Source organism: Pempheris klunzingeri, chromosome 23 (assembly GCF_042242105.1).
Source record: "Pempheris klunzingeri isolate RE-2024b chromosome 23, fPemKlu1.hap1, whole genome shotgun sequence".
Classification (NCBI taxonomy): domain Eukaryota; kingdom Metazoa; phylum Chordata; class Actinopteri; order Acropomatiformes; family Pempheridae; genus Pempheris; species Pempheris klunzingeri.
Window position 1 is genome coordinate 11,252,974 of NC_092034.1, and position 27,982 is coordinate 11,280,955.

The following is a 27,982-nucleotide window of genomic DNA, read 5'->3' on the forward strand; positions in this document are numbered from 1 at the left end:
AAAAGCAATCAGTGAATTTTGCACTCAATTACGGCCGGGAGCTGTGTGTTGCAATGCCAAGAGAGCCAGAGGATTAACAAGGGCTGGTGAAGAAGGGAAGAGGGGAAGTAGATGAAGGGACGGAGGGATGGAGATGAGGAGGTTGTTTGGCTGACCGTGCTGCTATTGTTCTCAATGAAGGCGGAGGAACATAAGTCTCCGCTAGTCGGACGGCCGTCCTGCTGGGATTTGGATCCAATACTCACAAGGCTCGGATATCCACTTGGAGCCTTCCTAACCCTCCATCGCCGCACCTCCCACCTCTCCTGCTCCGATCCCTCAAGGGTTTTATCTGCACCTTAACAGCACCATTTACACAACAAAGCATGTACATCCAGACATATTTGTTCTTTAGCTCTTTCACTATGATACAAACTGAGCAAACATATGACCTCAGAGGCCCCCGTGGCTGTCATCCATTACATGCTTTCACCTCAGGTGGAAGAGAGGAAATGAGCATATGATAAAATGCCACTGATCTCCACATTATATGTTATTGTGATGGACAGATTCTATTTAAGTCACCTGTCAGCAGCTGAGACTAAGGACTTTCTCCTTGAAGATGGAAAACTCCTCGACAGAAACCCGACTCTGGTGCCTTTTTTTGCAGACTGTGTCAATATACATACGATGGCCTTTTCAGTCGGCAAGACATATGATATTTGCACATCTGCTGAATCCCTTGTCGTCTGCTCCACGCTGCACGGCACTGTACTCACCGTCATGCCACAAGCGAGGCAGTCACTGTAATGTAACAGGGAGCCCTAACCTCAGACAAAACAGCTTGCTGACCTGCGCGTGCATGACAGATTTACTTTGGTGACTTCGATCAAAAACACAGAGGAGGCATGGTGACTTTCCAGCAGGAGTAAATAAAAACATGTCAGGTCACACTAACTGCCTTGTTAAAGCTGAAGAGTTCACTTCTACTGCACATAATCATCATATACACATGCTTACACACTTCCACACACTTAAGCAATCTATTACAACATATGCTTTCTGAATCTTAGTGTGACAAGTATTTTAAGGGGATTAATAATGAAATAAAGTAGATTAAACACAAAAATATCACTAAACAAAATTATTTTTTTCCAGCTTGGAAATTGAGGAAGAACAAAGGTAAACATTACAGTACCAGGATGAGAAGAGTTGTCACCAGTAGCTGGCAAGATAGAAAATCTTGCTCCATGCCTTTTCAAAGTGTGTGAGTCAATCACTCCAGGTCTGACTGTGTGTTTGTTTGTGTGTGAGTGTGTGTGATGCTCTCCTCAGTGGGTCACTCTGTGCGTCCTGTCTGCCTGCTGTCTCCTCTCTGACTTGCTCCCGTTCTTCCTCAGGAGTAACTTTATGGAAGGGGAGGGAGGGGTGGAGGAGGGAGGGGAGGTGGGCTGTGTATGTGTGTGTGTGTGTGTGTGTGTGTGTGTGTGTGTTTTTTTTGTGCGATGCATGAATGTGGGGGGAGTGATCGCGGTGGGTTGGTTGGGGATCCGAGCCCCACGAGCCCTTCAGGTCTGGCACACTAGCCAATCAATAAATGGGCCTCAGTCAAGCGTGCTAGTTCAAACAAGGAGCCGGGCCAGCTGCAGCTTCACAACTTCACACGTTTGTGTGTGTGAGTGTGTGTGTGTGGGAGAGAGAGAGACACACAGTTATAGAATAGGAATAATGGCAGACAGACAACAAATGTAAACCAATTTTCTTCCCCCTTTGATATTTTCCATTTCTACGCCTCGTATCTCAGATTTCTCCCTCTTACTGTATATTCCTCGTTTTTCCTCCCTGCTTGTCTTTCTCTCATTTTACTCTGCTCATGCTATTCTTTCTCATTTCTTGTCGACTCTTGGGTGGCTTTGTTTTGTCCATTGCCAGCACTGTATTTTAGAAATGTCAAAAAATCTCACTCATACATGGCGAGTTAATCTGCTAGCATGTTTATTGACCACTCTTGGATGCAGGCTTGACAACATTGTCAGTACATCAAATTCTCCATGCAGGCTGACGCCAAACAACATACATCTTAACAAAAGAAAGACGTATTAGGGGGCATGTGACTTCACATCCGGCTCCTGACTGTTTTTAGCTTTACAAGGAGTTACATGTGAGAGCCCCATGTAAATCAGATGACATAGTCTGGTCACTAAAGCTATCAGGATAGACTTCTCAGCCACGGTGTCTTTTTTCTATTTCTTTATGAGCTAAAGGTCTACTTCAATAGAGCCTTTCATAACATCTGGCAGTTTAAGCCAGTGAACATTTGCTCTGTGGAGGTGGGGAACAAGCCAGGTGTCCCCTGGAGGGACAATTCCTCTGGTTATAGAGAAAAACAAGCTGTGAGATGGACAGCTCTTGGCACAGAGGGAATATACTATACACTGAGTAACTTTCCAGTTTTAACTTTTGCAATGGCAAGACACAAAAACAAAAGCTGAAATAGAAAGTTTAAAAAAAAAAAAAGAAATAGAGAGCAGTCAAAGTTAGTGCCAACCCACTGGTGCCCCTTGATGTGACTTACAAGGTAGCAGGCTATCATTCAGGCATTTCAACCCTGACGTTCCAAAGACAATAAAAACTCTGTGCCCTTCAAATCAAGACTTCAAATCCACCTCCCAATCAAACACCAAATCAAAAACCACATAATTGCTATCAATTAAGGCTGCGAGGAATGTGCTGCACTCCAGAGCAAATAGTCAGCCACCTTAATCACAACACTGGAACGGATGTCTCGACACTTAAACAGTACACACACACACACACACACACACACACACACACACACACTTGAGCTATACACAGAAAACACATCTTGAAGTCTAAACTTGCTGCTGACAGTATGGGACTTGGCTTGTTTGACTTGGTGGTGGGGGACGTCTGTTGCCTACGCTCTGCGCATGTACAGACACCCAACCATCCACTTAACGTCTGTGTATTTTGCGGTGCCAGCGGGGAGGGACGTGGACATGCACGTTTTCAGAGGCCTGCACAGAAAAGCACACCCCTTCGCACCCTTAATCCATAACCTTCTGATATTTGCTTTCAGAAGAAATCCTTCTCATATTTGCAAATGTATGACTACAGAAAATAAACTGTGGCATCGATGATGTGCCCAGAGTTTAAAACTAAACACCCGAGGAGGAAATTAATGTGTTTGACTGACACTCACTTGGAGCCAGCTCTCTACCACAACATTGCTAGAGGTGTCTCCTGACAGTTTAAACAATAATCCATGAAGACGATGAGGTGAGAAAAAATGATATAGTGCATTGTTATTTTACACAAGGGCAGGCTGGGATATTAGGTTGCATGAGGGAAGCATGCAGGATTAAGGGAACTGATTGTCCACACACACACACACACACTATTTTTGTAGATTTGACCATCATTTGAATCGGTTATGATAACACTGTTCTCCCTAAAGCAGTTGCTGAAATCTGGGAACATGGTGAATGTATTTTACTGAAGTCCAACAGGCCGAGAAAGAGGAGCAGATCAGACAGGTTGTAAACAATCCAATAGTTCAGCCAGATTATCGAAAGCACTTTTTTTGGAGGTGAAATTGAAAGTAAGTACATCAATTAAAATAATCCCTCCTTGCACATTAGACTATCAAGGGACTGCTACAAGCTGCAAGGCAAGGGTCACATTACATACAGAGGTAGCCAAGATAGCACTACAGATAGCAAGTTAGTCTACTGGCATGTTAATTGAGGGTTGACCACTTTCGACTGTGGGTTTGATGATGCTGTTTTGTTCGTTTCTGCTGACCCTTTACTTTGCAGGTTGTAGCAGTACCTCAAGAGTCTCCCAAGAACCGTAGGTCTGCCTTCAACCAGGAAGTCTGTCTGTAAACTGTGATGGATGTTTAAAGCTGACAGTGTGGCTAACAGTTTCATAATTTGCCTTCAAAGTATGTTCAGCTATCTTTGGGGCCTGTATAAAACCTGCACCATTGGTTGACTGCTCATGTATCTTGCCCTCCTGTGACTTCATTTTTAGCAATGCTGCCATCTTCCCAAAATCAGCAATCAACTGGGTGATTACCAACTTACTTTATACTTTACAAAGGGAGAAAGGACCATTATATATTCGTAGGTTGACCAAAAGCTAAATAAATCAAAATGCACCAAAAACTCTTCCCTTTTTGAGATGATTTATTTATACATGAGGTGAGGTCCAAAATGTAAAGACCGGACCTGAATTAAATAGCCTTGGTCACATATTATCCCCCACATAAAGGACTTGCCAGTCCAAATGGAAAATAATGAGAGATATTAGCCTTCAACTAAAGACCATGATTTAGGAAGTTGTACCACAGCTTTATTACCACAATCACAGTGCCAGGTTTTTCTTCATCTTAGCTTTTTTATTTTTCCCAAACAATATATTCCAGTGAACTGTATATAATTGTGGTATTTCTTAATATCATACTTACAGTACTCATCCATATGTTTGAGTCCAAATCTTTGTATATAACTTGTATAAAATTAGTTGTTGATCCTTATGAGTTAAGTTAAATTTGCATGGTGCTTTCACTTTTTCACATATTGATGGAAAACCAACCGATTAATATCCCTGCAAGCTTGAAAATTGAGGCAAAACATACCAACAGTGCCTCTATCACCACTCACTGTGGGGTAAAATTACACTAGGAAAGCTCTCTCGTGCAAAATAACACACAAATGTAAACCGACAATGTTTTTTAGGTCTTGTAAAGGGGTCACCAAGTAGGTCTTCTGAACAGCAGAAGTTTAAATGATCCTTTCCTCTGCTCCTCTGTGGGGGAATAAAGGGTCAAATTAAAAGATTGCCATATTATGGGGCAATGACCCGAGTTAACAGGCCCTGGGTTCTGAGAATGAGAGACAAACGAAGCTAAAGTTACCAGGGACTGACATTAGGTTACACTCAATAGCCCAAACCTTCGGCTCCCATGAGGAGACTTAAATAGTTCACGCAGGATAAATGGTAGCCTCCCACCAACCCCACAAAGGATGTATGTGCTCTAGGTATGATTTACACCAAAGCCATTGTTTAAAAAGCTTTCTGGGCCACAGTATAAAATGTTTTACCAGGACAGGGGTTTTACGACTTGCAGCTGAAAATCAACCACACTTCCCCATTCCCCAAAACCAGAGGATTAAAATAAAGATGTAATTCCCTGACAATCAGCTAAGTCCAATTCAAGCCAGATGGGAAGTGAACTGCAAGACAGCACCTCAAAGTAAGCACTTCCTTTTTCCTTTTATTAAATACTTGAACACGATTATTTACTATTATTTAATACCTGATATGGAAAGGAGGTCAATTGAATTGTTGAGTCAAGCGATACAAGCAATATTTGGTCTCAGTATTTGGTGGTAATCTGAAGATTTACAGAGCCATAAACACGCCTTCTGAGGATACTGTATCATGGACGAGGGGGGAGGAAGACCAGTGCTGCATGCTGGTCCATTTTAGGGATAAATAATATGCACAAGACAAAGACGAGCTCCAACTTAGCCTTTAACGGGCCCATCTCTGCTGGCATACAGTCCAGTGAACCTTCTCACTGAAACTCCCCACAGCTCTGCAGAGGAAGACATTTGCTCTGCCTGGATATTGGTCCAAGAACTTTTTACAGCATGAAAGAAAAAAAATGACTTGTTTCTCAGAGTAGCAATTGCATAATAAGATCTCATCGACTCACATAGTCCCAGAAGATCAGGTGAGGTTGTGTTGGATGGCTTCGAGATGGTAGTTTCGACATTTAAAATGGTGAACATATTTTACAGTACAGCAGTATGAACAGGACAAAGAATATACGGAAGGGTTAACAAAGTCATCAGTGTATTGTAAATCACTGAAATGAATCTATAAACAGATTATTTTTTGATAAGGAGGTTTGTATGAGCTAAGACTTATCAGCCTGCTTTATATAAGTATACAACAGTTTGCTCACAGTGACAGTATTAACATGATGTTTAGCTGGTGTAATGTTTAACATTAGCCAGCTAACATTTCCTAATTGGCGCTAAACAGGTGGTACAGCTGGGGCTGATGGGAATATCAATAGTTGTACCTGTATTTCATCATAAACCAAAGTACAAACTGACATTTGGACCTGACATTTGGATGATGGTACTACATGAAAGGTCAGAAGTTCACCAAAGTTATTTCAGTTGAGGTCCATGACGATCTGCACCAAATTTCATCCAATACATCCACTAGTTGTCTAGACATTTTAATAAAGAACAGAAATGTCAAACTTATGGTGCCACTAGCGTGAGGGATCACCAAAGTCAGAGGGATTAACATGACGGACAGAACGTCTGTACAAAATGTCATGGCAATCCATTCAATTGTTGTCGAGATATTTCAGTCTGGCCCAAAGAGCCAATGCTGCTAGCAAGGCTACAAAAAAACAGGCCCAAGAATAACACCAAGGTCTACAATGACATCAGTATATTGTAAATTATTGACATTATTAATATATAAATGAATTGTTTTTTTATAAGGAAGAGAAATAACATGAGCAAAGACATGTCAGCACATTTTAAGAAGCAGCCAAAAATATACTCAAGACACAATATTTTATAATTTACTGTAGTCTTTATAGTGGCATTTTGAATAAACCAATAACCACAATCTTATCCCATCCAAGCAAGCCTCTAAAACTCTGAATGCAGCCCACAGCACAGAGGAGGAGTGGGGCACGTAATTAAGAATCAGCAGTGACATTTACTGCTTCCTGAAACTGTATTCATATGTTCTCAGCACCGAGCTTTTCCCATTAGCACATGCAGGAAAGCTCGTGTGTTTTAGCAGCTTTCTGATGATTGCATGGGCTAAATCCACCAGGATTCCACTACACCAGTGCTCCCCTCCAAATACCTCTCTCTTTAACCCAAACGCTGCCACTGTGGCACTTTAAAGAGGGTATGACAGGAGGGGATGGGCATAAATTAGCAGTGTAAAGCCGCTGGAGTCGGCTAAACTCGCCCGCCAAGGTGGGCTGGAAGGAAACGGGGAGCGTGGGACCTGCATTCAGATCTGGGTAGACGCTAAGCACCACTTCTTATTTATGGACTCCTAGCCAGCATCAAGCTTAACTGATCCCTTGTGTTTCAAAATGGAGACTATATTGCCATATCATCTGGATATCATAGCTTTTCAGAGCAGTTTAAATACATTTTCTGAAACTGTACTTAATTTTCTGAAAACCCAAACACAAATCAATAAAACCAGCTGACTTTAAAGCCGCTATAATCAATATTTTATATTAACAGTGCACATGACTAACGTGTAGGTCAGTCAGCTCAGTCCACAGAGAATTATCACCAGTCACAGTTTCCCACTGCATTATGCAGCATTTTAACATCTATTTAACACTGTCACTGTTCTCAGCAGCTGTTTTTCACAAAAAAGCTCTTAAAACCTTACCTGGTGCAGACCAAAGCAGAGCTAAAAAGGAGCCAAAAACATATTAATGCTGCTTTGCTAACCTTGGAAAGGTGAAAATCCCCAAATTTATATACATCATATAATATCTTTATTTGGAAAACGTATTCATACATTTTTGTTCAGATCAACTTCTGTCCATGTTCCTATATTCCTGTTGCCTTTGAGTGAGTTAGGCAACTCCAGAAATGAATAATTCCTTAGGCTGACAGTGCTGGACCTCAAAATTGGTCTGATTCATTCAATTTAAGTTAAATTTGAATGCATTATCATTTATATTTATTATTTATTTATTATTTGTGGACAGTGTTGTCACACTACCAGATACTAAATTATCTATGAAAATGACAATAGTAATGGTCCAATAACAAACTCAAACTATAACTTCCTTCCACAGTTGAAGGAAGTTATAGTACATGAAACAATGAACAATGCATCTGTACATCCTCTCTCCCCTGCTCCTGTGAAACTGAACAGAAGACACCATTGCTCCATCTGAGGCTGTTCACATTCGACATGCATCCTGGCCTCGTCGTCCCTTTTCCCCCTGAAACTCCTTCCTGTCTGAGTGACTAATTTGTTTTGGTTTCCTCATGCATTTCAAAATAAATTACTCTTAAACTTACATGTATGCTGTTGAAATGCTTTGGGGAAAGCATTTTATGTGTGTTAATACAGAACCACTCCTTAATAAAGGCGCTTCAATGTGCTTACATAATGCTGCAAATCAGTGATGGCAGCAGTTAAAACGTGAGAATTGTAAGCACCGTTTTATCTGATACTAAAAAGCCCAGGGTGCTTGTCTTTGAGTGCTTCAGCTGCTGTTCCTCCTGGATCAAACAAATATGCCTGGGAAACAGCAACAAGAAACACTAAGCTTAACTTTTTACAGACTAAATGTACTACTTGTACAATACATTTGAGGACCAGGGATTCTGCTGATTTTGACAGGGACTAAAACTTGTCACAGTTTAAAAGCTCATGATTAGGCAGCACTTTTGAGTGGTGGGGTAATGACTGAATAGTTCAGCCACTTTGACGGCAATCAAACTTTGGATTATGATCAAATCCGTCCTCTTAACAGGTCTTAACAAAGTAAGACAGCTCTCTGGCTCGTCTTGACGTTATTTTATGTTTTTCTTTGTTAAGAAGTTTGATAACTTAATCCTCTGCTTAAGGGGAGGACCACGTTTGTCTTGGTCCGATGTAGTGAGAACTAGTGTCTGTGACTCTTGATGAGTACGAACCCTGGACAGCTTGTTCAGGAGGCTGTCTGGGGCAAAAATATTGCAGCCATTTGCGGTAATCAACACTGTGAAACCAAAGATTTTGGCTGCAATAGGCTCCATCAGGATTGCAGAACTGTAAATATGACATCCACAGTCATGTTAGGATCCATAGCAAGTTAGTAGGAAAAAGGAGAAAAAGGGAAGGATTTTAGTGAACAAAACAAGCACGAAAACATGGAAAATGTTGTAATTGTCTACTTGAATCAAACAGCTAATTTGAGTTAATATCACATTGGCAAGAGACACAGAACCAACATGACTAATAACTAATTACTGCATTCATAACATGAGAGTAAGTAGAAATGAAGTTCAAAGCTGTAAAACAGGTTTTTGAACTGCAGACATGAAACAGGCTCTCTTGTTAACCTCTTTCATAATTGCAAGACGAGACACAACAGTTCAACAGCAATTTTTCGAGCAGAGACACCAAGCGGCGACTCCAAATAAAAAAGGGCATCTGGTTTGTCTCAGCTGCATATAATTCATGGTGTGTGAGTATGGAGTATTTACACTATAAGTGAGCTGAAGCCTTTCTAGCTACAAAATGACATGTCTGATCTCCTGAATACGCTACACAAAGCTACGGTTTCAGTTTTTAACCCCAAAATTGAGTCACATCACTAGCATGTGTTTTTCATTGTTGAAAATGTATTGTGTGTTGTCTTTGGCTCTGAGACGATCAGAGAAAATGATAGTAATATGATAAAGGTGGTCAAAGGAGGCTGTAACCCTCGGAGCGTCCTCTGAAATCCAACATTTTTCACTTGGTTAAATAATAATGCAATGACGAGGAGAGCAAAAGGCCTTGTGCGCTTCAGTTCCTTGTTATGACCTGTGCCTGACCTACAAATATGGGAACGATTAAAGAATAATGGATGACACCTCGAGCACATTGTTCCAATTCCCTTTGAGAAACAAAGAAATTCACCAAATCTTTTATACGCATGCAATACGCAATTAGGTTTTCAGCAAAACACTTCTCAAGCAATTATTCATCTCGAGATGAAGGTCTGTCTCAGGCTGAAACATGCTGGCTTTTAGTATTATTATTGTTCTAACATGAACATTGAAATCAGAGAAAACTGGCGTGGATCTCAGTCTTGTCTATGCCATATGTGACAATGGGTTCAAACAAAATTGTCCATAATTCAAAGCTTGTGGTTATATTGTGCTTTACAGAGCTACAGAAAAACTAGGAATTGCAGAAAAAGTGAGACTGACTTAAATCTGTGCACAAATCACATCGAATCATCGAAGCAAAGAATCAAAGCAGAGAAATTCAGCGTGTGAAATTCAGCACTCAAAGTTCCCACACTCTATGTGACACTGAAGTTAAACATGCACGCACATATTTCAGGTACAACTTTGGCCCTGATTTTGGCTGCAAAACCAGGGCCAAAAAACAAACCTGTGATATATACCAGTGAGACTGATTTAAAAGTCTTAAAAATGTCTACAAATTCACAGGTATTCATTTACAAGGCTTCATATACAACCAAAAGCTTTAAGATTATCTCGAAAAAATCATTTCACAAGCCCAAAATCTTCACAGCCTTCATTTGATTCCATATAGGAGGAATGACCTAAATTCTTATGCAATACACCTCTCAGTCCATAACTTGCCATGGTGCTGGGAGTGCTGACAGCTCTTTCAAGCAGCCACACTTTAACATATCAACTGGGCTTTGTCCTGCAGCACCCACATTCAGAGAGGAAACAATCCATCAGCCTGCCACAGAGCAGCTCTGCAATCAAGCATTCCTCGTCCATATGCTTCTGTAATCAGCTGAGAAATACATGGAAGATGCAACCGAACTGCTAAAAAAGGCAGAAGGGCGATGACGACATTTATCCATTAGAACGTGTGAAGTTAGATGAATATATCATAAACTGATCATCATTTTACTTGGCTGACTTTAGTACTCTTACAGTGTGAACAGGAAATTCAATGAAAGCGAATGAGAGAGAGATACTGAAAGACATTTTGAGCATGAGCGGTGCAGGCAGGGTGGAAAAAGAGCCCATATAGTGACTCATTTGAACCACACACACACGCACACACACTTCTATTTCATCTGCATTTTCTCTCTTTAAGCTTCTCTCTTTTTCAGACTGTCACTCCATCAAGTCGTCTTTTCTCTTTCCATCCCTCTAGTAAAAAATTTACTGGATAGCATTTCAGCTCGGCCTGTCTAAACCCATTCACCAGATCGCAGATCTATATGGAAAAGAGCACTCACACGCCCGCCATCCTGCCCTTCTTTTCCAAAACCACCGGCATATCAAATACAGAGCGATCACTCGTAGGTCAACAAGGAAATATGGCCCACGGGACACATATTATGGTTTTTCACCAAAGCCTCAAGATAAACACGACTCAAAAAATACCCATCCTTCCCTCCAAATTACTCCTCAGACTCCTGCCCGACAGTGAAGAGGAGCTTTAAGGCTACTCTTTGCTGTGGAAAAAAAGCAGGACAAGAGGAGCGACGCTATGCCAAGTTTCAAGACACTCAGAATCCAAGAAGTACAACCACAAGATAATGGCAAAAGAAAACAGCTGACATCACTGCTCTGTATGTAACCAGAGGCGAAACAGGAGAGGCATCCTCGCCAACTGAAGGGGAGGACCAATGGTGCCAAGTGGCTGTTGTACTGAGAGCTGCGTGGAGAACTCAGGAGAATTCATCTGTTTAAGAGATATTAGTTTTTTGCTAAATAATAGCAAGACACAATTACCAGATTACTTTATGATTGTTTTCACTTTATTTGCATCCGTGCTGCAACGTCATAGCTGTCGGTGGTGGTTAAAGGAGCGATAACTGACCATTTATAATCTGTCTGTCCACCACTTTACTCTTGGCTGAAATTTTCCAAAACCTACTGGATGGATTGCAGTGAAATTTTGCACAGATATTCATACTCCCCTGAGGATGAATCCTATTGATTTTTGTGACACTTTCTAGTGCCACTAAGAGGTCAACTGTGTTGACAAAAACTACCACAAAATTTGGTACATACATTCATGTTCACCTCAGGATAAATTGTGTTTTGTAATTGGGTGTTTATGACCAATTTTGTATTTAGGCTTAATTAGAAACTGATAGCATGCTATCAGGCTAAACTAAGATTCTGAATATTGCAAAAAATTACAGCCTACTTCCAAAAAATCATCATGCTAGCAGGCTTAAGTTGGCATTTAGCGTTATGAGTACAGCCTCACAGCATGGGTCTCGTCTTCTTATATTAACAACTAATTACGTGACTGCCTGTACATGAAAGGAGTCAGCGTCTTTTAGCTCACTGTCGTGGTTTTATACCCTGCAACTTTACTGTTTTGGTTCAATAGGGTTGATTTTGGTAACTTGCCCTGCACTTAACAACACACAAGCAAAATTATGTGAACATGGTAGACCATTGAGCAGCTAAAGAGCTACTTATTTCCCTTAGGAGTTGGTGGTGACAAAAACTGAGCTAAAAGGAGAGTGAACATTAAACTTAGAATGATCTGTTGGCCGACCACATGACTCTAAAAGACTGATAGTCTTGCTCCATGTCTGCTGGATGTGTGAACAGACCACTCTTTGTTACAAGTTCACCATGTCACTGTCTAACATGATCACATGTCAGTTTGTGTTGACAGTTTTGGGATGCTGCCTACATGACGGTCATAAAACACAAAACACATAAAACAGGAGAATTTTTTTTTTCCCTTGTCCCAAAGTCTGTGGGTAGTGATTGCACAGGGAAATGTCAAATTATCTATGATATGGAGTTACAGGATTTGTGCAATGATGATAGGTTGCTGCTAGCCATGGAAGCCGGCATCTGTGCATCTGAGGGTATTGTGGGTAATGTGTTTGTATATATAAGAGTGAGAGTTACAGTAGAGAGACAGAGTGAGAGAGAGAAAGAAAGAAAAAGAGATGAGAAACTGTGTTTGATATCTAGACTGTGCATGTTAGCATGCAAAGCAGTACATCATTCCCTTGAATACACTGAGAAAAGGCAGTTTATATTGCAAAACGTGCACCTTGGGCTGTGTCGCTTTATAGTCCCGTTGAAATGTGGAAGTTACATCAAGTTTGTCTATCACAGTTTACAAAACACAATCATCGAGTGCACGCTCATGAAAAGGAACCTCACATGTCCTCCTTGAAGGTCAGCGTCAAGTCAAAGCTTGCCCAGGTGATGGAGAGGAAACATTTGGATGCATAACTGAGCAGTAACCACACAGGAAGAGAGCTGCAATGGATCAGTGCACCCCATCCCATCCCGCTCCCACATAAAAACCCTCTACCCTGTTTTCACACGAGCTTTCGGGCTTACAGCTGTCTAAATATGCTACTGTAGTGAACTCCCTACCAGTGAGGTGTTATACAGGCAGCGGCTGCTCAGGCAGTAAAACTGAACAGCGGGAGAGGAGAATCAGGGGCTGGATTGTTTGTTAAACCTTGTTTATGTCAAGACATGAAGAATAGGGACGGATACAGGGAAAATGCTTTTCTGCCACCTGTAAAACGTGTGCAGGGACAATTTCTCAAAGATATATAAATCATATATGAGTGACAGCACTGTCTTCAAAAAAAAGGGAAAGCCAGCACCTGAGATATTATCCGCTGAAGCCTCGACAGCTCAAGAGCAGCATCTTGTGTCTGAGAGACAAAACTACAAGTGCTAAAAGCTCATTTCAAAAGCTATTCAACAGGTTGTAAAGACCGTCATGACTGAGGACAGCCCATCCAGCCTCTCAAAATCATGTTTATTAAGTTCTATACTATGACTATGTTGCATGTACTATTCATTATTCAGCATCTGCAAAAGTGTAGCCCACAATGACCAGCTCTAACAAATCAGATCTGTTGCTAACTTTGACCTCTGGCCTGAGTGGAAAGCGAGAGAAAAGAGACATTTCTTAGCGGCACAAGCCAATTAAATAATAACATATTGCAGGAATAGGGTTTCTACAAAAACTCCAGAGAAAAGAGTATAATTCTCTGAGCTCCAAATATCAGTTTCCATTCCCAGTCACCTCCTACTCACACACACAGAGTCCATGTGAGGTGCAACAGCAGCAGGACAAACACTGACGAGACTTGTCTGGAGGGTTTGGGGTGGTCCAGGCCCTCTCAAGTGTGGTAGAGGTTTACATAAACCCATAGCTTCTGGCATAAGACGCAAAATAAGAGGGTGTTAAAATAAATCCTCCCTCCCGTCCATAGACTGGCATATCCATATATCATACATATATGTACACATGTTAAATCATTGTCAGGCACTGTACGGACAAACACTTTCCTCTCCCTTTGCTGTCGTCATCAAATTCTTGCAAACATAGATGTTCGGACAAACGCAAACAAGATCTGAAAAGAAAAGCAGTTAGTGGGGCCCCTGTTTGAGCGCCTGTGTGTGTGTGTGTGTGTGTGTGTGTGTGTGTGTGTGTGTGTGTGTGTGTGTGTGTGTGTGTACAGACAGGAGCCGCAGGCTGAGCTCATCTACGAGGGCTTCACTCTTCGCCCTCTAATTGTCGTCTTTTGCCGCGTGCCGCCATGCAATTGAGGGCGAAACAGCGCCAAGCCTTAAAGCCTCTCCCTCATCCCTTGTAACCCCCACCTCCATCTCCATCTCCCAACCATCACTCCATCATCTACGGCAACCCTGTGAGAGATGGAGCAGGAGAGGAGCTCCTCTACTGTACTTCACCCCCTATCATTATCCCGGTGAGGTCACTCAGAAAAGCTGATTGTGAGAAAATGCTGCTCATTTGCTTGTGGTTCAACCTGTAAAACCCAAGGCGCCACAAATCATAACCTAACAGCATGAAGTGCATTCTTAACTTTGAAGAAATTAAGCTGTGTTTAATATTGCAGGGGTCAGTGAGAATGAGCTGAAAAAGATGTTTCTCTGTTTTTTTTTTTTACTTCAGTTCCAATATGCTTTCATTTTTAACCGACTAGAAATGAGCTCTTGTTGCTTTCTGTGCAATATTAATGATTTCTTCAGTGATCAGATGATTGATGGTTTTATATTGTTACCTCAGATATTCACATTTGGCTCCACGGCGATGAGAAGATTAATACCATAAATCACAGACAGACTATCTTTACAGACACACCGTGTAAAAACACAATGCAGACGTTTCATCCGGGGACAACGTAACCTGAATAGTTGTCTTTAGTCAACTAACACCCTGGCTCCCGGCCTGAGGCCTCCAGACAATGTTTTCATCGCGGGACGTTCATCGTGCGCTATGGGCTCATAAATCTTGAAGCTTCGATGCTCGGCTGGGTCACCTTTCATTGAGATTTGGGTCGCGAAGTTTGCACGCATGTTGTGGGAGGATGCACGTGCCCTAAAGCACCAGATGCCGTTCCTTTGTGTGTAAAAGGACTGTATCTATTTCTACTTTTGACTTCTGAATAGATTTCTGATTCCTGCTGTTTTAAGTAAGTATACTGAAAAAGGAAAAAAGAAAACATAAAAGGTAAAAGCACTGAAAGTTTTACTGGTTCATGAAATTGGTCAGGAGAAAAAAACACACACGCACACACTTGAACCCTGATCCTTTACAATCACTTTGGCATGACACATGGGGTTTGACTACTTTTGCTGTGCTTAACATATCAGCTTCTTCAAAATCAGTGTCCAGCACACGCATCTGGGAAGCATCTTTGGAATTAATACCACGTTCCCGAATGAACAGAAAAGGCCCTGTTTCTTGAGGCCGCTGCGGTTTCTACGCTCATGTTCGAGTCAGAGAACGGGCCGCGCTCACAATCAGCCCAAGAGCATTTGTAAACCTCATGCATAGGTGACCAGCTAAGCCACAACCACACCGGTGTGGCTTATATGAGACGTTTCTGGAAGGGAAAAGCATATTGCTGATTAGGAGACACTGAATATCCTGCAAACACATCATGTGCATTACTCATCTGTGCTGCTGTACAGGTCATCATTACACCGCTTGCACAAAAACTTTCCTCTGGATGCTCTGACTCTGTTTGGCGGACTTCTTTGTGTACTTTGGGTGTGTGAGCACAGCTGTAGCCTTGGAATCAAACAACACAAAGTCAAGTTAATTAGCACTGAATCATATCTTTTTTAAAATCTTTGAAATAGGCCTTCGTCCACTCTTGTTGTAAAGCCAACTAATATTTGGCGTTAAGTTCACAAAATCAGAGAAGTATGATAAAGATAAATATAAACGTAAGATAAAAAGGAGATGTAAAAATGTCACTGACTGATAATTGATGATATGTAACTTAAACATTACCACACATAGAATACTGTCCAATAAAATGTATGTTCAGAAAGTGCCTTTTCTAGTAAGAACAGTTGTGTTTTCAAAAGCATTATATCAAAATTGTGTTAATTGAAACTAATTAGGTAGAGTATTACTTATTAAGGACCAGTCCAGTGTGTAACCCTCCTCTCATCCAGTGGCTGCTGGGAGTGGCTCCAGACCCTCTAGTATAAAGTAGATAATGGATGGATGGATTATTTCTTAGGTATACTTTTAGTGCCAGAGGCTCTGGAATATGTACTTCAGGTTTGATAATATCTAACTATTGTGGTCTAAATAATGTGAAAATACAAGAATCTAAAAATCTAAATCTAAAGATATCTCATAGTCCCATTCGTGTTCAGTATTCAATTTTGCCCTATTTTCTGTGCATATACTGAATACAAGCTCTTATCTGTATCTAAGCCCAACAACATCTCCCAGAGAGAAAACACCATGGATGTTTTTCTCATATCCATCTCCTGTCTTCCCCACCAAGTCTAATCTAAAAAAAATGTGCATGAGTGTGTGTATGTGTGTGTGTATGTGTCTTTTCAATAAGCTGCCAGAGATGCAAGGTTAAGCACCAGCGAAAGACCATAAAATTCTTGAAGAATACCATTTAGAGGCCGACAAGCCCCACTGCTTTATGCCCTGCAGAAGATTAGAGTGTGTGTGTGTGTGTGTGTGTGTGTGTGTGTGTTCATGAGACACTGTGAGAGTGAATGAGAGATTCAATTGAATCTTTACCTACAACCTAAAGAGACCCTTGCATTATGCTAATTTGAAGTCAAAGGCTTACCTCCGTGTTGTTTAAAGATTTGGTGTAAGTATGCCTTCTTGTGTTGCAAGCGCTGTTCACTTTTCAGCTTGGCAGAGTGTCAGGGTCATTATTCAATTTTGTGGTTTGTGAACAGATTACTTTCTCTCCCAGGGCTCCCCGAGAGCAAAAACTGTCTGCGAGTGTGTGCAGGAGGGTGTGAGGCTGCACTGTTGTGTGCCTGCTCCAGGACTGCACATATACTCTTCATGGATATGCTTTTCTCATGTTTACGCTCACAGTGCTTACACCAGTTTGCAGCGATGGGTTCTCAGCAAGCACCACAGGGAGAAAACCACGTTCTCACTGTGGAGACCAAAACCTTCTTTTAAAATGCTGGAAGAGATGTTGAGTTAAGCACCGGTCTATAAGGACACAACTTGCACACAGACAAGCTCCACTGGTTTATGCCCTGAGAAAGAACAGAGCTTGAATTATATTTTGGGAACAAAGCCTTCGCTGTCATCCAAAACGACTTATACAGAGGTGAAGGACACTGCTGTTGATTCCAATGCTACAAAAGCTACAAAAAAATGGATTGGACACATGTTGATTCTTCTGCTTGACTGTTTCATCTTTGGCTGAGTCATTACAATGTAGGTTTTCTCTAAAGTAACAAAAATTATAAATTACAAGGATGATGGGACCACAAACTCCTTTACTTAGTTAATATAACTCAGAGAGACGTCAAGATGTAATGACAGAAAACTTTGATATAGATGATGATGAATGATTTTCAAACAATCATTTATGAAAATTGTTTCTGGGTAATTAACTAATCATTGCAGCCTTATAAGAAATGTGTGCCATCATTGGTTTTACATCTCTTTTTTGAAGTTGTATTTTCATTTCTTTAGAAATGAAATGATTTTCATTTCTTTAGAAATGAAAATACAATTTGGCTTAGGGTGTCACACACAAATTTCATAAAACAAGCATTTTTTGAGATTTGGTGGCATTAACGCCACTCAAAAAAGGGACAAGAAGACCACCGCATAGGTTCATAAGGACCCTGAAACACTCCTATGAGTGTTGACAGACGGTGACTCTTTCAGGAATCAAATCTGTGAACTTTAAATTACAACCGTTCCTTCCAGTAACCCAACCAGCTGCACTGGATACAGCAAAGCCAAGACTACAGCGAGCAAAACAGGACACGGCTCTCCAGATAGGAAAACTGGGAGATGTGTATGTTTGTTCTGCTACTGTGCTGTACATGCCCGACCACCATCACACAGGGCCATTAGAGACCACATTAAAGGCAGGGATCCGTTTTGGGTTGCACCTTGCCCACTGCTTAACCTAAACTCTGCTCCGCATGGGTGGCAGGGATCCTTCAGCAGCAGCTTATTACTGCTGTAGCTCAGGATAACAGTGTTGCTTACACTGGATATTGGCTACATACTGCAGGCTGCCTGAGCCAAGTGCCCACTCCGAACACCTCACACAGAAGCTTACATTGGAGTGCTACTGAGGTTATTAAAGTTAGCAACTGCCATGCTGCAGTTAGTCTGTTTATTTCAAGTCAAGAACCACAAGGTGGAAAACAACTTGTCCCAGACACATATTTTATTTTAAAGCAACATCTCCACTGACTTTTTATAAACAACTCTTAAGTCCAAGAGTTTGGGTGGGGGACTCCCATCCGAGTTAAGTTGAGATGTTATTGTTTGGCTGCAAAATTCTGTAGCAAAATTTAATTTCTCTTATTACACGTCTTATTCAACCAAAATGAAACCACATTCATGGCACAGTCCTTGAATGATCTTACCCACGCGCACGTTAATAGTAACAATTGTCTCCACTTGGATGCAATTAGTACATGCAGAGCCAAAACCAAGAGCTGAGACATCCAAAAATTCCTGGATGAAACTTCTTGGCATCAACACGTCCCCATTGTACAAGTGTGTCTCTGTTTGTGCATGTGCACGCCTGCGTAAACGCATGCCGAACGTGGAGCAGAATACAAACATCTGCAACAGGGAGTCCGACCTGAAATGTAAACAATTAGAAATCAATCACTTGCCCAGAAAACGTGTGCGTGCCTTCACACGCCGAGGAGGAACAGACGCTGCAGAGGGTGAGGAGAGAGGAGTGTGAGGATGATGCGGGGGAGGTTTAACACATTAATCAAAAGGCATAGTTTTGGATGATGTGCATGTGCGAGGTGACATGTGATCGTGCTGAATGCTAAAGGCGCAGAGATCACATGCACGTGGATTCCTGTACTGCACGGTGCAGTACATGCACATGCCAGCATGCAAACACAAGCGACTGTGGGATTACATGAGGGTGCGCTACAGCAGAGTCTCTGCAGATGGGAGTGTGCGTGCAACGGTAGCCAGCAACAGACACACTCTGGCTGCATGCATTCACACACACCCACATTTGTTATGTGGGTGTTGTGGTGAGGTCTTGTCCCTGGTGGTATTACCTCAGCAGCACCACTCCAGTACCCACAGTGCACTGGTGTGAGACCACATCAAGCAGAGAGGGGGGATATTCGATGTGATGCTCTGAGGGCCAAGGCTTTACTGAACACATATGTTGATGGAACAAACATGGGAGTGAAAGAAGGATCCCCAGTCCAAAGCCACGTGGCTTTACACCACATTCACCAGCACTCAGCACTTTCTTCAAGAGAGCTGGGCCTCCGAACAGCACTCGCATGTGCCAAACACCAGTCAGCCAGCCAAAGCGCACAAGTCAGGGAGGCAAATGTCTGCTAATTCAAAGCTCGCCTGTTCGCTCGTTTCTTTTCCTTGTTTTAAAGGCAAAATGGCCAAAATATCCAGAGCTAAATAGTGCTGTCCTGGCCTGTCTGGCAAACTAATTTCAGCAGAGTCAGAGTATCTTTCAGATAGCTGGCTATGCAAAAACAAACACTGGCATTCATGGCTAACTGGCGTCACGAAAGCAGTTATTAACTTGCTATTTGGACCCAAGGTTGTCCAATCCAACTACAGCTTGAGCAACTTCACATAGAGGCAGTGTTTCTAATAAACAACTGAGTCAAACGCATGCAATGTGGACAGATCCAGAGAAGTCCATTTCTCTGAAGAAAACAAGCCTGACAATGAATAAATATCAGCAAAACCACTGATTTCACAAGATGGTGATAGGACTCATTGTGCTTTTAATTATCAGTGGATAAAGATGCAGAATGCTTCTAGTGCTCCTGCATGTAATGCATTGATGAGATATAAATTAATAAAAACAGCACCCTATCCATACATGCACGGTGTTTTTCACTTCTTACTCACTGTGCATCAAAGCAATACCTTTCTGTATTGTAAATATGTAACAACAGCCAGCAGACAATTAGCTTAGCTTAGCAAAAAGATGATAAACAGGGGGAAACAGCTTGCCTGGCTCTGTTCAAACTAAGCCTGCCAACCAGTTGGCATCAGTCTTATGTAACTCTTGGCAAGATGGAAAATTATGAGGGGAGCAAGTAACAAAATGGAGGTGATGAAAACGTGATGTGCAGTGAAAAAGAGAGTGATAAATTATCAAGTGATTTGATTACTTTATAGCCGATTTGATTAAAACTGTTGTGATACGATGGAAACAGAACCAAGTTTCAACATCTCCCTCCGTCTTCATTCATCATTAACAAACACAAATTGCCATTCATTGTTTAAGGAAAGAGGCCTCAAGGGTGGGAGTAACAAAATAGAACTGAAAAAAAATGGAAGTGATGAAAATGCTCATGACATTAATAATGGAAGTGATGAAATGTATGTGGATTAAAAAATAGAGTGATTCATTGTCTATTGATTTGATAAACTTGACAGACATTTTATTTGAAACAGTGGGGCTCTGATAATCAGCTGGACATTCATCAGTCACAATACTCAACTGACATTTATTATTTAAAGCCAGCAGTTTTTGTCAATTCTGCCCAAAATGTCAATCAAAAACCACTCCCACACCTTACAAATCACTGTTGTAATTATAAACACTTGAAAGCCACAAACTGTGGAATAGTTTAAAATCATCGGCGCACATGTGTGTTGTTGTGCATGTGCCTGGGGTCCACTCTTTAAAATGCTGCTCGCCAACACTACTACTAGTCAAATCACCACAGGATACCTTTAAGGCTATGAAGCTGTGTAAAAGTAAGCCAATTCACAACAACAAAAAAAAGCTCAGAAATCCCCTAAAGCTTTAACTTGAAGTGGTGTCAACAGCAGGGGGCTCAGCACTTCGTGGAAAAAAAAAACTTGAGCCTAAACATCCTCTCAGCCTGCGAAAACTAACATGCCCATCCTTTTAATGAAGACAAATGAAGTGTTTAATTGTGCAAGACTGTTGCCCTTTCCACCTGGCGCTACATGCAAAACACAGCTGGCATGGCAGCGTGCAGCTCAACGATGGGCCTCTCTCTCTACGAGCTGCTTCAGCCACGGCCACTGAGCGCCCCCCCCACCCACCCGCCTGACACTCTGACTGGCCCTTGGCCCCGCTCGCCCAACCTCAATTACTCCGAACCCTGACACCGTGCCAAAAGGCGGAACCGTCTCAGCACTTGTTCACTCTGAAGGTTTTTAAAAAGAAAAAAAAATGCCCCCAACTGTTACTGCCGAGGTGCAATTGAGCATGTAAAAACATTAAGGCCCGAATTGCTTGGTATGTGAATAGAGTGAGAGGGACAGAGGGTAGAGAGGAAGAAACGCCTAACAAAACATCCAACATATAACAGAAAGAAGGGAAGAAAGGAAAATAATACAACAGGACAAAGGGACAAAACCGCCATTCCATGGAACATGTTAAGACAGGCAATGTGGAAATGTCCTCACAGTCACTGCTGCAAAGTGGGGCTCTAATGACTGTCATTACCAAACACTTAACTGTCACAACCCATAATATCCTGGCCATTACTGGTGTGGATAACACAATATGTGACCAACAGCAGCAATCAGTGCATTCTGACCATCAGTGTAGGGTAAGACAGCTCACAGAGCAAAGGAACTAATTAGAAGTGCTGGATCTATACACATTTTTAGGAATACAAGTAGTGATTTTAAGTTGCTTCTGGGAGGTAAACAAGTACTTGAACATTTTTTTTTTTACATTGAAGCTGTCCATAAATATTTGTTTAATCAAAGAGCTGATCAAATAATTATGTGTAATGTGCAATGTTTTGCTCATAATGACATTTCAAGATCAGACCTCTTTTAATCTAATTGTTCTGGTTTTCAGTCTTCCAAAACTCTTTCATCAACCCAGTTCCCCTACAGGCAACTGTTGTCTGCAAAGAAAGCTTTGTTAAAACCACTAAATCCAACCCATCCCGTACTGAGCAACAGACAAAGTTAGCGACTAGCTGGAGAACGCAGTGGAACATTCCTCTCAAGAGCTGGTGGAGACCAAACCAGAGCTAAAAGGAGACAAAACATTGCACTCAGGTTCATTAGGTGACGGGAAACACAGGTCCAAATAGGTCTACTGAATGTGAAAGTGTTTTCAGCATCATCTGCTGCCCCCTGGTGGCCAAGAATTAATTGAATGCAGCTTTAAATAATGTTTAACATTCGATTTTGGTTTTATTATGACAAAGAAGTGAGGGGAATAAGTTTTGAGAGCAGATATGTGTGTTTAAAACAAAAAGCAACATGGAATAGCTCACATGCACTCACTGAGGTCGATGCCTGCATGGGAAACTTCACTATCACAGAATACAACTAGGAACTGGCAAATGCACACACTCATCTGGTAAATGAAGGATCACCTATCAGTAACCCACTTTAAAGTTATCTGTTGACAGGGTGATCATATTTGCAGTCTAGACTGCAGCTAACTGAAGAGAAAACCGTGTGGTGCGTCTCTCTTTCTATCTCCTTTTCCAAAGGCTGTTTCTTTGTCTTCCATCCCAACTCTCCATTTCACTTTCAGACAATGATTAAAAGTTTACAACACTTGTTCTCTGTCCACCTTTCTTTTCCTCTCTGTCAATCACCCTGAGGTTGAGCGGTAGCTGCCACCTGTGCAGCGCCTATGGAACTAAAACTTCTCGAAGGATTGGGTTTCAAACTCCACTTTAACCTTTAAAGTTTCAGTTTTACTGGCATAAACAGCTACGGAGTAGTCACCTCCCTGCAGTTAAATAAATCAGAGAATCTAACAAAACTTACCAAAGAGTTTGTCACCATTTTAAAACATACTTTGCAGGTTTGGAGCAGATCAAACTAACAAGCAGGAAAAAATTCATTCATGGCTAAACAAGTGGGGCATAATCGGAGAGAGATTTATGACCAGCTTTTCTGTTTATCTTTACAGTCTTACTCATTCAGTCATGTTACAGAGAAAAAAAGAGACTTTCTCAGACTCGGCAGCCAACATTTCAGCCATCAGACCCCCCGCACACTTTGATTCAGGAACTTCTCAACCCAATAAACTTACTTATTATTTGTTTATGAGTGCTGACATTGTTGAAGCTCTACAGTGTATGTTTGCCATCACATAATAAATACGGGTTCATTTACAAAGGTATTTTAGGCCTTAGCCATTTAAGACAGCTCTCTTCCATCGAAGTAGCTCTTGCTGAGGCTGCCAGGAAAAACACTTTCCTTCTGAGAGAACAATTCATCTGTGGCCCTCTTGAGGGATAGGGTAAAGGGTGCTGGGAAGGTCAGTCTTATTGCCCACCAACCGACCCTGGCACATACTCATGAAAGTTAAACAAGAGAAGGCGAACACACTTGGGAGTCCCAGATCCGCCTCCTGGGTTGCTTGCTAATTAAGTTGCGTTTGTCTTGGCTTGGAATCAGCTTAATATCGAACCAAGATCCAACATAGAACTGTGCTACAGGCATGCAGTGCAGAGACCCAAAACGACTGAGTGCTGAAAGGAATCACAAGTGTGGCTCCTGGGAGTCTGCAGGCTCCCCATTTGAAGATGAGTTAGCACCATATACGCAGCACCGGATGGCAATTCCATTTGAGAAACCACTTCTTAACCTGTCCTGTCATTCACATTAGTGTGAGATGAAACTTGTGGCCTACTACATCCGGTTAAGTGCTAATAATTAGGTTCTGACCCTGAAAATCCTGTAGAAGACGTCCTAGATCCTGTCAGTCTCCTACATCCATCCACCACGTCATCAAATTTAAAGTCTAAAAGTGCAGCTTAATGTCACGTTTCTGTCCAACAGAGACAGAAGTGACAACAGCGGCTTAAATGTACATTTCAATGTTTTGGGAACTATGCTTGTTCACTCTCTAGTAGAGAGTTTGATGAGAAGAACAATAGAGTGCTGCAGGAATGGGTCCTAAAACCCAAATGGGTTAACATTGTTGTGCTTCCAGTTCCCTCATTTCAAGGCCAATGTTTTTTTTAATTGGTTCATTGTTAAATACCTGAAATAAGGTCTGTGGTTAACACAAGCATGAGAGATTTTCACACTTTGTTCTGCGACAATAAATATCTCGGTGAACACGTCACTCTTGAATTTTGAAGCTGTGACCTGTCTTTAAAAAGGTGTTTGCTAATAAGGGGTTAAATGAGACACCGGAGGTTTTCTGGGACTCGTCTACTCACTAGTCTGCCCTTACAGCCCCTACTTGTATTTAGAGCTAGAGCTACAGCTTGCAAACTATTCCAACTCAACCTTTACAACTAGAAGATTTATTATTTCATAGTATTTTACCATCGTAGTTTTTTCAAACCACTATGTAGCTTAGTGGTTGTGAAGTCATGGGACCATGTTTTAGTTCATTTATAGCATTAGTCTTTTACTTCAGGCAGTTGCTTTTATGCTTCAAAAATCATTAATGTTGTGTTCATTTGTGAAGATTATCTTGCTGAATGAAACTTGCAAGATTAACAAAGTTTTGTTTGACACACAGCTTACTTTCTGCAGTAATCAAAACTCCAATGGAAAAATCCTATTGGCTCTTTGTTGGGAACCAGGACGATGCTCATTTCTGGGTTGGCCAACAAAAATACATCATCCGTATATTGTATGTAAGCCTAAAACCAGCAGCTGCTTAGCTTAGCTTAGCACAAGGACTGGAAACAGCTAACCTGGATATGTCCAAACGTTACAAAATAAAAAAGTGAAGTGCACAACTAGCAAATCATCAACTATTGGTGCACAAGTTAAACAATTGAAATACAGAGTGTCAATAAGTGATTTTGAAAGTTCTTTTTTATGTTGGACACGGGCTAGCAGTTTCACCCTGCTTCCAGTCTCTAATGCTGAGCTAATTGTCTTCTGTAGTTTCATCTTGGACAGAAGGCAATTAAGTGAATTTCCCCAAATGTCAAACATGATTTTAATTCACAGTAAAGGGGATGGTGAGATGCCACTACCAAGGCACCTTATTTGCACCTGTGTGTTGGCGGTATAAAACAAGGCAACCAAAAATAATTCTAATGAAACCCGTAAAGAGTAAGTTGGGCTTGGATTGCACAAAAACAGAATGTGGGAGAGGATATATAAATACAGTTTGTGTGATGTTTGGTTTGAAAATCTCTCGCTGATGCAAATTCAAAAATTTGCTTGAGGTCAGTGCATCATAAATCACACTGCTTCTTGGTTACAATGAAATCCAAATGCTGTAAAGATCGCTGTTTGTGGTATCTAACTACAGCACTGTAGGCATGTACCACTGCATTTGCATTCTTGACTTCAAACAGAGTTTTTGAATGGTTTTTCCACAAAGTCTGCCTGAGGAATTTAAAAGAGCATGTAAAAAGCAAAGACGGACCAAAATACTGTCAAACATATATAACTTTAAGATATTAGACGGGCCAAAGTTAACATGATTATTAAATTTAATTTGAAAAAAAAAGTTTCTCCAAAAGAAACCATGTCTAGAATGATCTCTTATCCCCTCTTAAAACTGAAAATGACCTCCGCCTGCCACTGATCTGTACGGCTATCCTTTACATGTGAATGTTCAAATAAGCCCTCATGATCCTGCTTTAAAATGTGATGGTGAGTTCAAGCAGATCATCGGTTTCAAAAGAAACGTCACTATATTTGATCAGTGTTCAAAGGGTGTAGAGGGCTGCTGAATATTCTATATGTTAAGGTCAGAGGGTCATTTAGTCAAGCGTGGAAGCTTGTGAAAGGTGCAGAGAAAGGACTTTTCACCTGTCACCTGGCGGAGGAGGTCATATATGTGGACGAAGGCACCAGAAAAACCAGTACAGTCAGGTCAATTACATAACGTCTTCACAGCAAATAAGAAAATATCACAGATAGATAGCATTCCTGTGAGTGATAACGTAATACTGTTCAAAAACCTTTGATCAATTTTACAGATTCCTCTCATATTGCGCCAGGGCCAATCCCATCACAAAGGAATGATGAGATAGGCGAGTCGGACGTCGATTTCTGTGACAACAAGCAGCTTAACCCCCCTCTCCCACCCAATTAGATAAAACATCTGGGTGAGACGTCGGCTTAAGAAAACTGCTACAGGCCGGACTCATGTCTCATCAAAAGTGATGACAGAGTGGGAGTAATGTGATGCAAAAAAGCCACCCCACCCTTGAACGTGCAACGAGTGTCAAGCGTGTGTTTGCATGTGCTGCCCTGTTTCATATCAAGCTGGGTCAGCCCGCCCTTCACTCCCAATGTCCCACGATCATCATTCATTTAGTATTCATTACCGAGGTGTAATATGGCTGATTTTTCACTCCTCTGATGTGTGTGCTGCATAAACACACTGTGATAGATTTATTGGCTGATTTAGTTTTATTTGACATTTCAAATGATTTCTCATCTCCGTTATGAAGGGGAAAAAAATCATAGGAGATTTGGAATTTATGTTGAGAATTAAAGAGTACAGCAGTGGAGTTTCTGATCAGGCACTTACAGGGTCTTCTGGTTTTTGGCTGCCATCATGCAGAGGCTCCTCTGGAAGGTGGTCTCGTCGAATCAGAGTGAATTCCCTGATGAAGACTGCGTCCCCATCGTTGGCCCCCACAGCCACCTGAAAAACAAAGATCCTATCAGAGCTGTCCAGAAGGTCAGTGCACCACCTTTTGACTACAAACATTCGCAAAAGCCACAGCATTCTTGGAGAAAGATCAAGGAGGCGGGGTTGTCTCTGTGCTATCAGAACCAGTAGAAACCCTTCTGCATTTACACGTGGTTGGACGACGCTTTGTACAGTACAGTTCATTTCAAGGTAGCAAGGAAGAGCATGGAGCCATGTTTGAGCCATGTTGTTACATAAAACTGAGGAATTGGGGACATACCTTTAAAGATCTGAAAATGCGAACACTGTTTGCATAACTGAGCTGTAGACCCACTTAAACTTGCTTTACATTCATGTCAGCACATATAGTGCATGGGCAGAGGCCATCTCACATCTTCAGAAATAAAAAAAAAGTCAGGGAATTCCAATGTTGTGTGACTGAATTAGGGTTACAGAGAACTGAGGTGGCAAATTGAGGATTTCCGTGGGAAAGGAAGTGTTTTCAATATACAAAGCAAAACCATGTTTTATTGCTTATTATTGTATGGACTTTTCTGCATGGGGTTAGATGAAAAAGAAACCTAAGACCAATGATGCAACAAGCTCTTTGTTATTCATACCATAGTGTTTCCACCAGACCATGCTATTTCACCACTCTACTCTAGGGCAATGGTGATGGAGGGAAATGTAAGTACCGTGAATTGTAGTAATACGTCTGTTTCTGTTTGCAATCATTTACTGAGCATTGTGTGTTTTGTCTTTTGGTTTGTGCTCTCAACCGCACATCCCTCTTGATGAGGGGAATCTCTGGAGGAATTTACAGCAGAAGAGATCTGATACCAGAGGACACAGTAACCCACCTCTTTGGTGAAGGTGGTGGTGGTGGGGAGGCAAGGGGCATCTTGGATAGGGCCCATTAGCAGCACAGCAGGGCCCGCATTCTCGAGGATGCACAAATTCACAGAGCGGGGCCCCTCAGCTGCTCTCTCCGTGGGTCATAAACACCCTGTAATGACCCGGGTCAACTGCCTGCCACCTGGGCCTGTGCCAACCCAGAGCGAAGCAGAGCAGGGGATGTGGGTTTGAGGTGCTGGAGGTTCTTCACATTGTAGGGGGTTGCAGATTTTTAGTAGTGGGGCGAAAAAAAAAAGAAGTGCTGCTAAGCAACTGCAGCAAAAC

The 27,982-nt window shown here is 41.6% G+C and overlaps 1 protein-coding gene across 1 annotated transcript in view; it reads right to left on the reverse strand.

The window, feature by feature from the left end:
* Window positions 1–27,720, reverse strand: part of LOC139223251 (ADAMTS-like protein 1) — a 62,456-nt gene extending 34,736 nt beyond the window's left edge. The window contains exons 1-2 of the mRNA XM_070855228.1: window positions 27,664–27,720; window positions 26,699–26,815 (exon numbers count right to left, since the gene is read on the reverse strand). Of these exons, the coding sequence (XP_070711329.1) occupies window positions 26,699–26,815; window positions 27,664–27,720 (174 nt within the window). The remainder of the gene's footprint in view (window positions 1–26,698; window positions 26,816–27,663) is intronic.
* Between the last annotated feature and the right edge of the window lie 262 nt (window positions 27,721–27,982).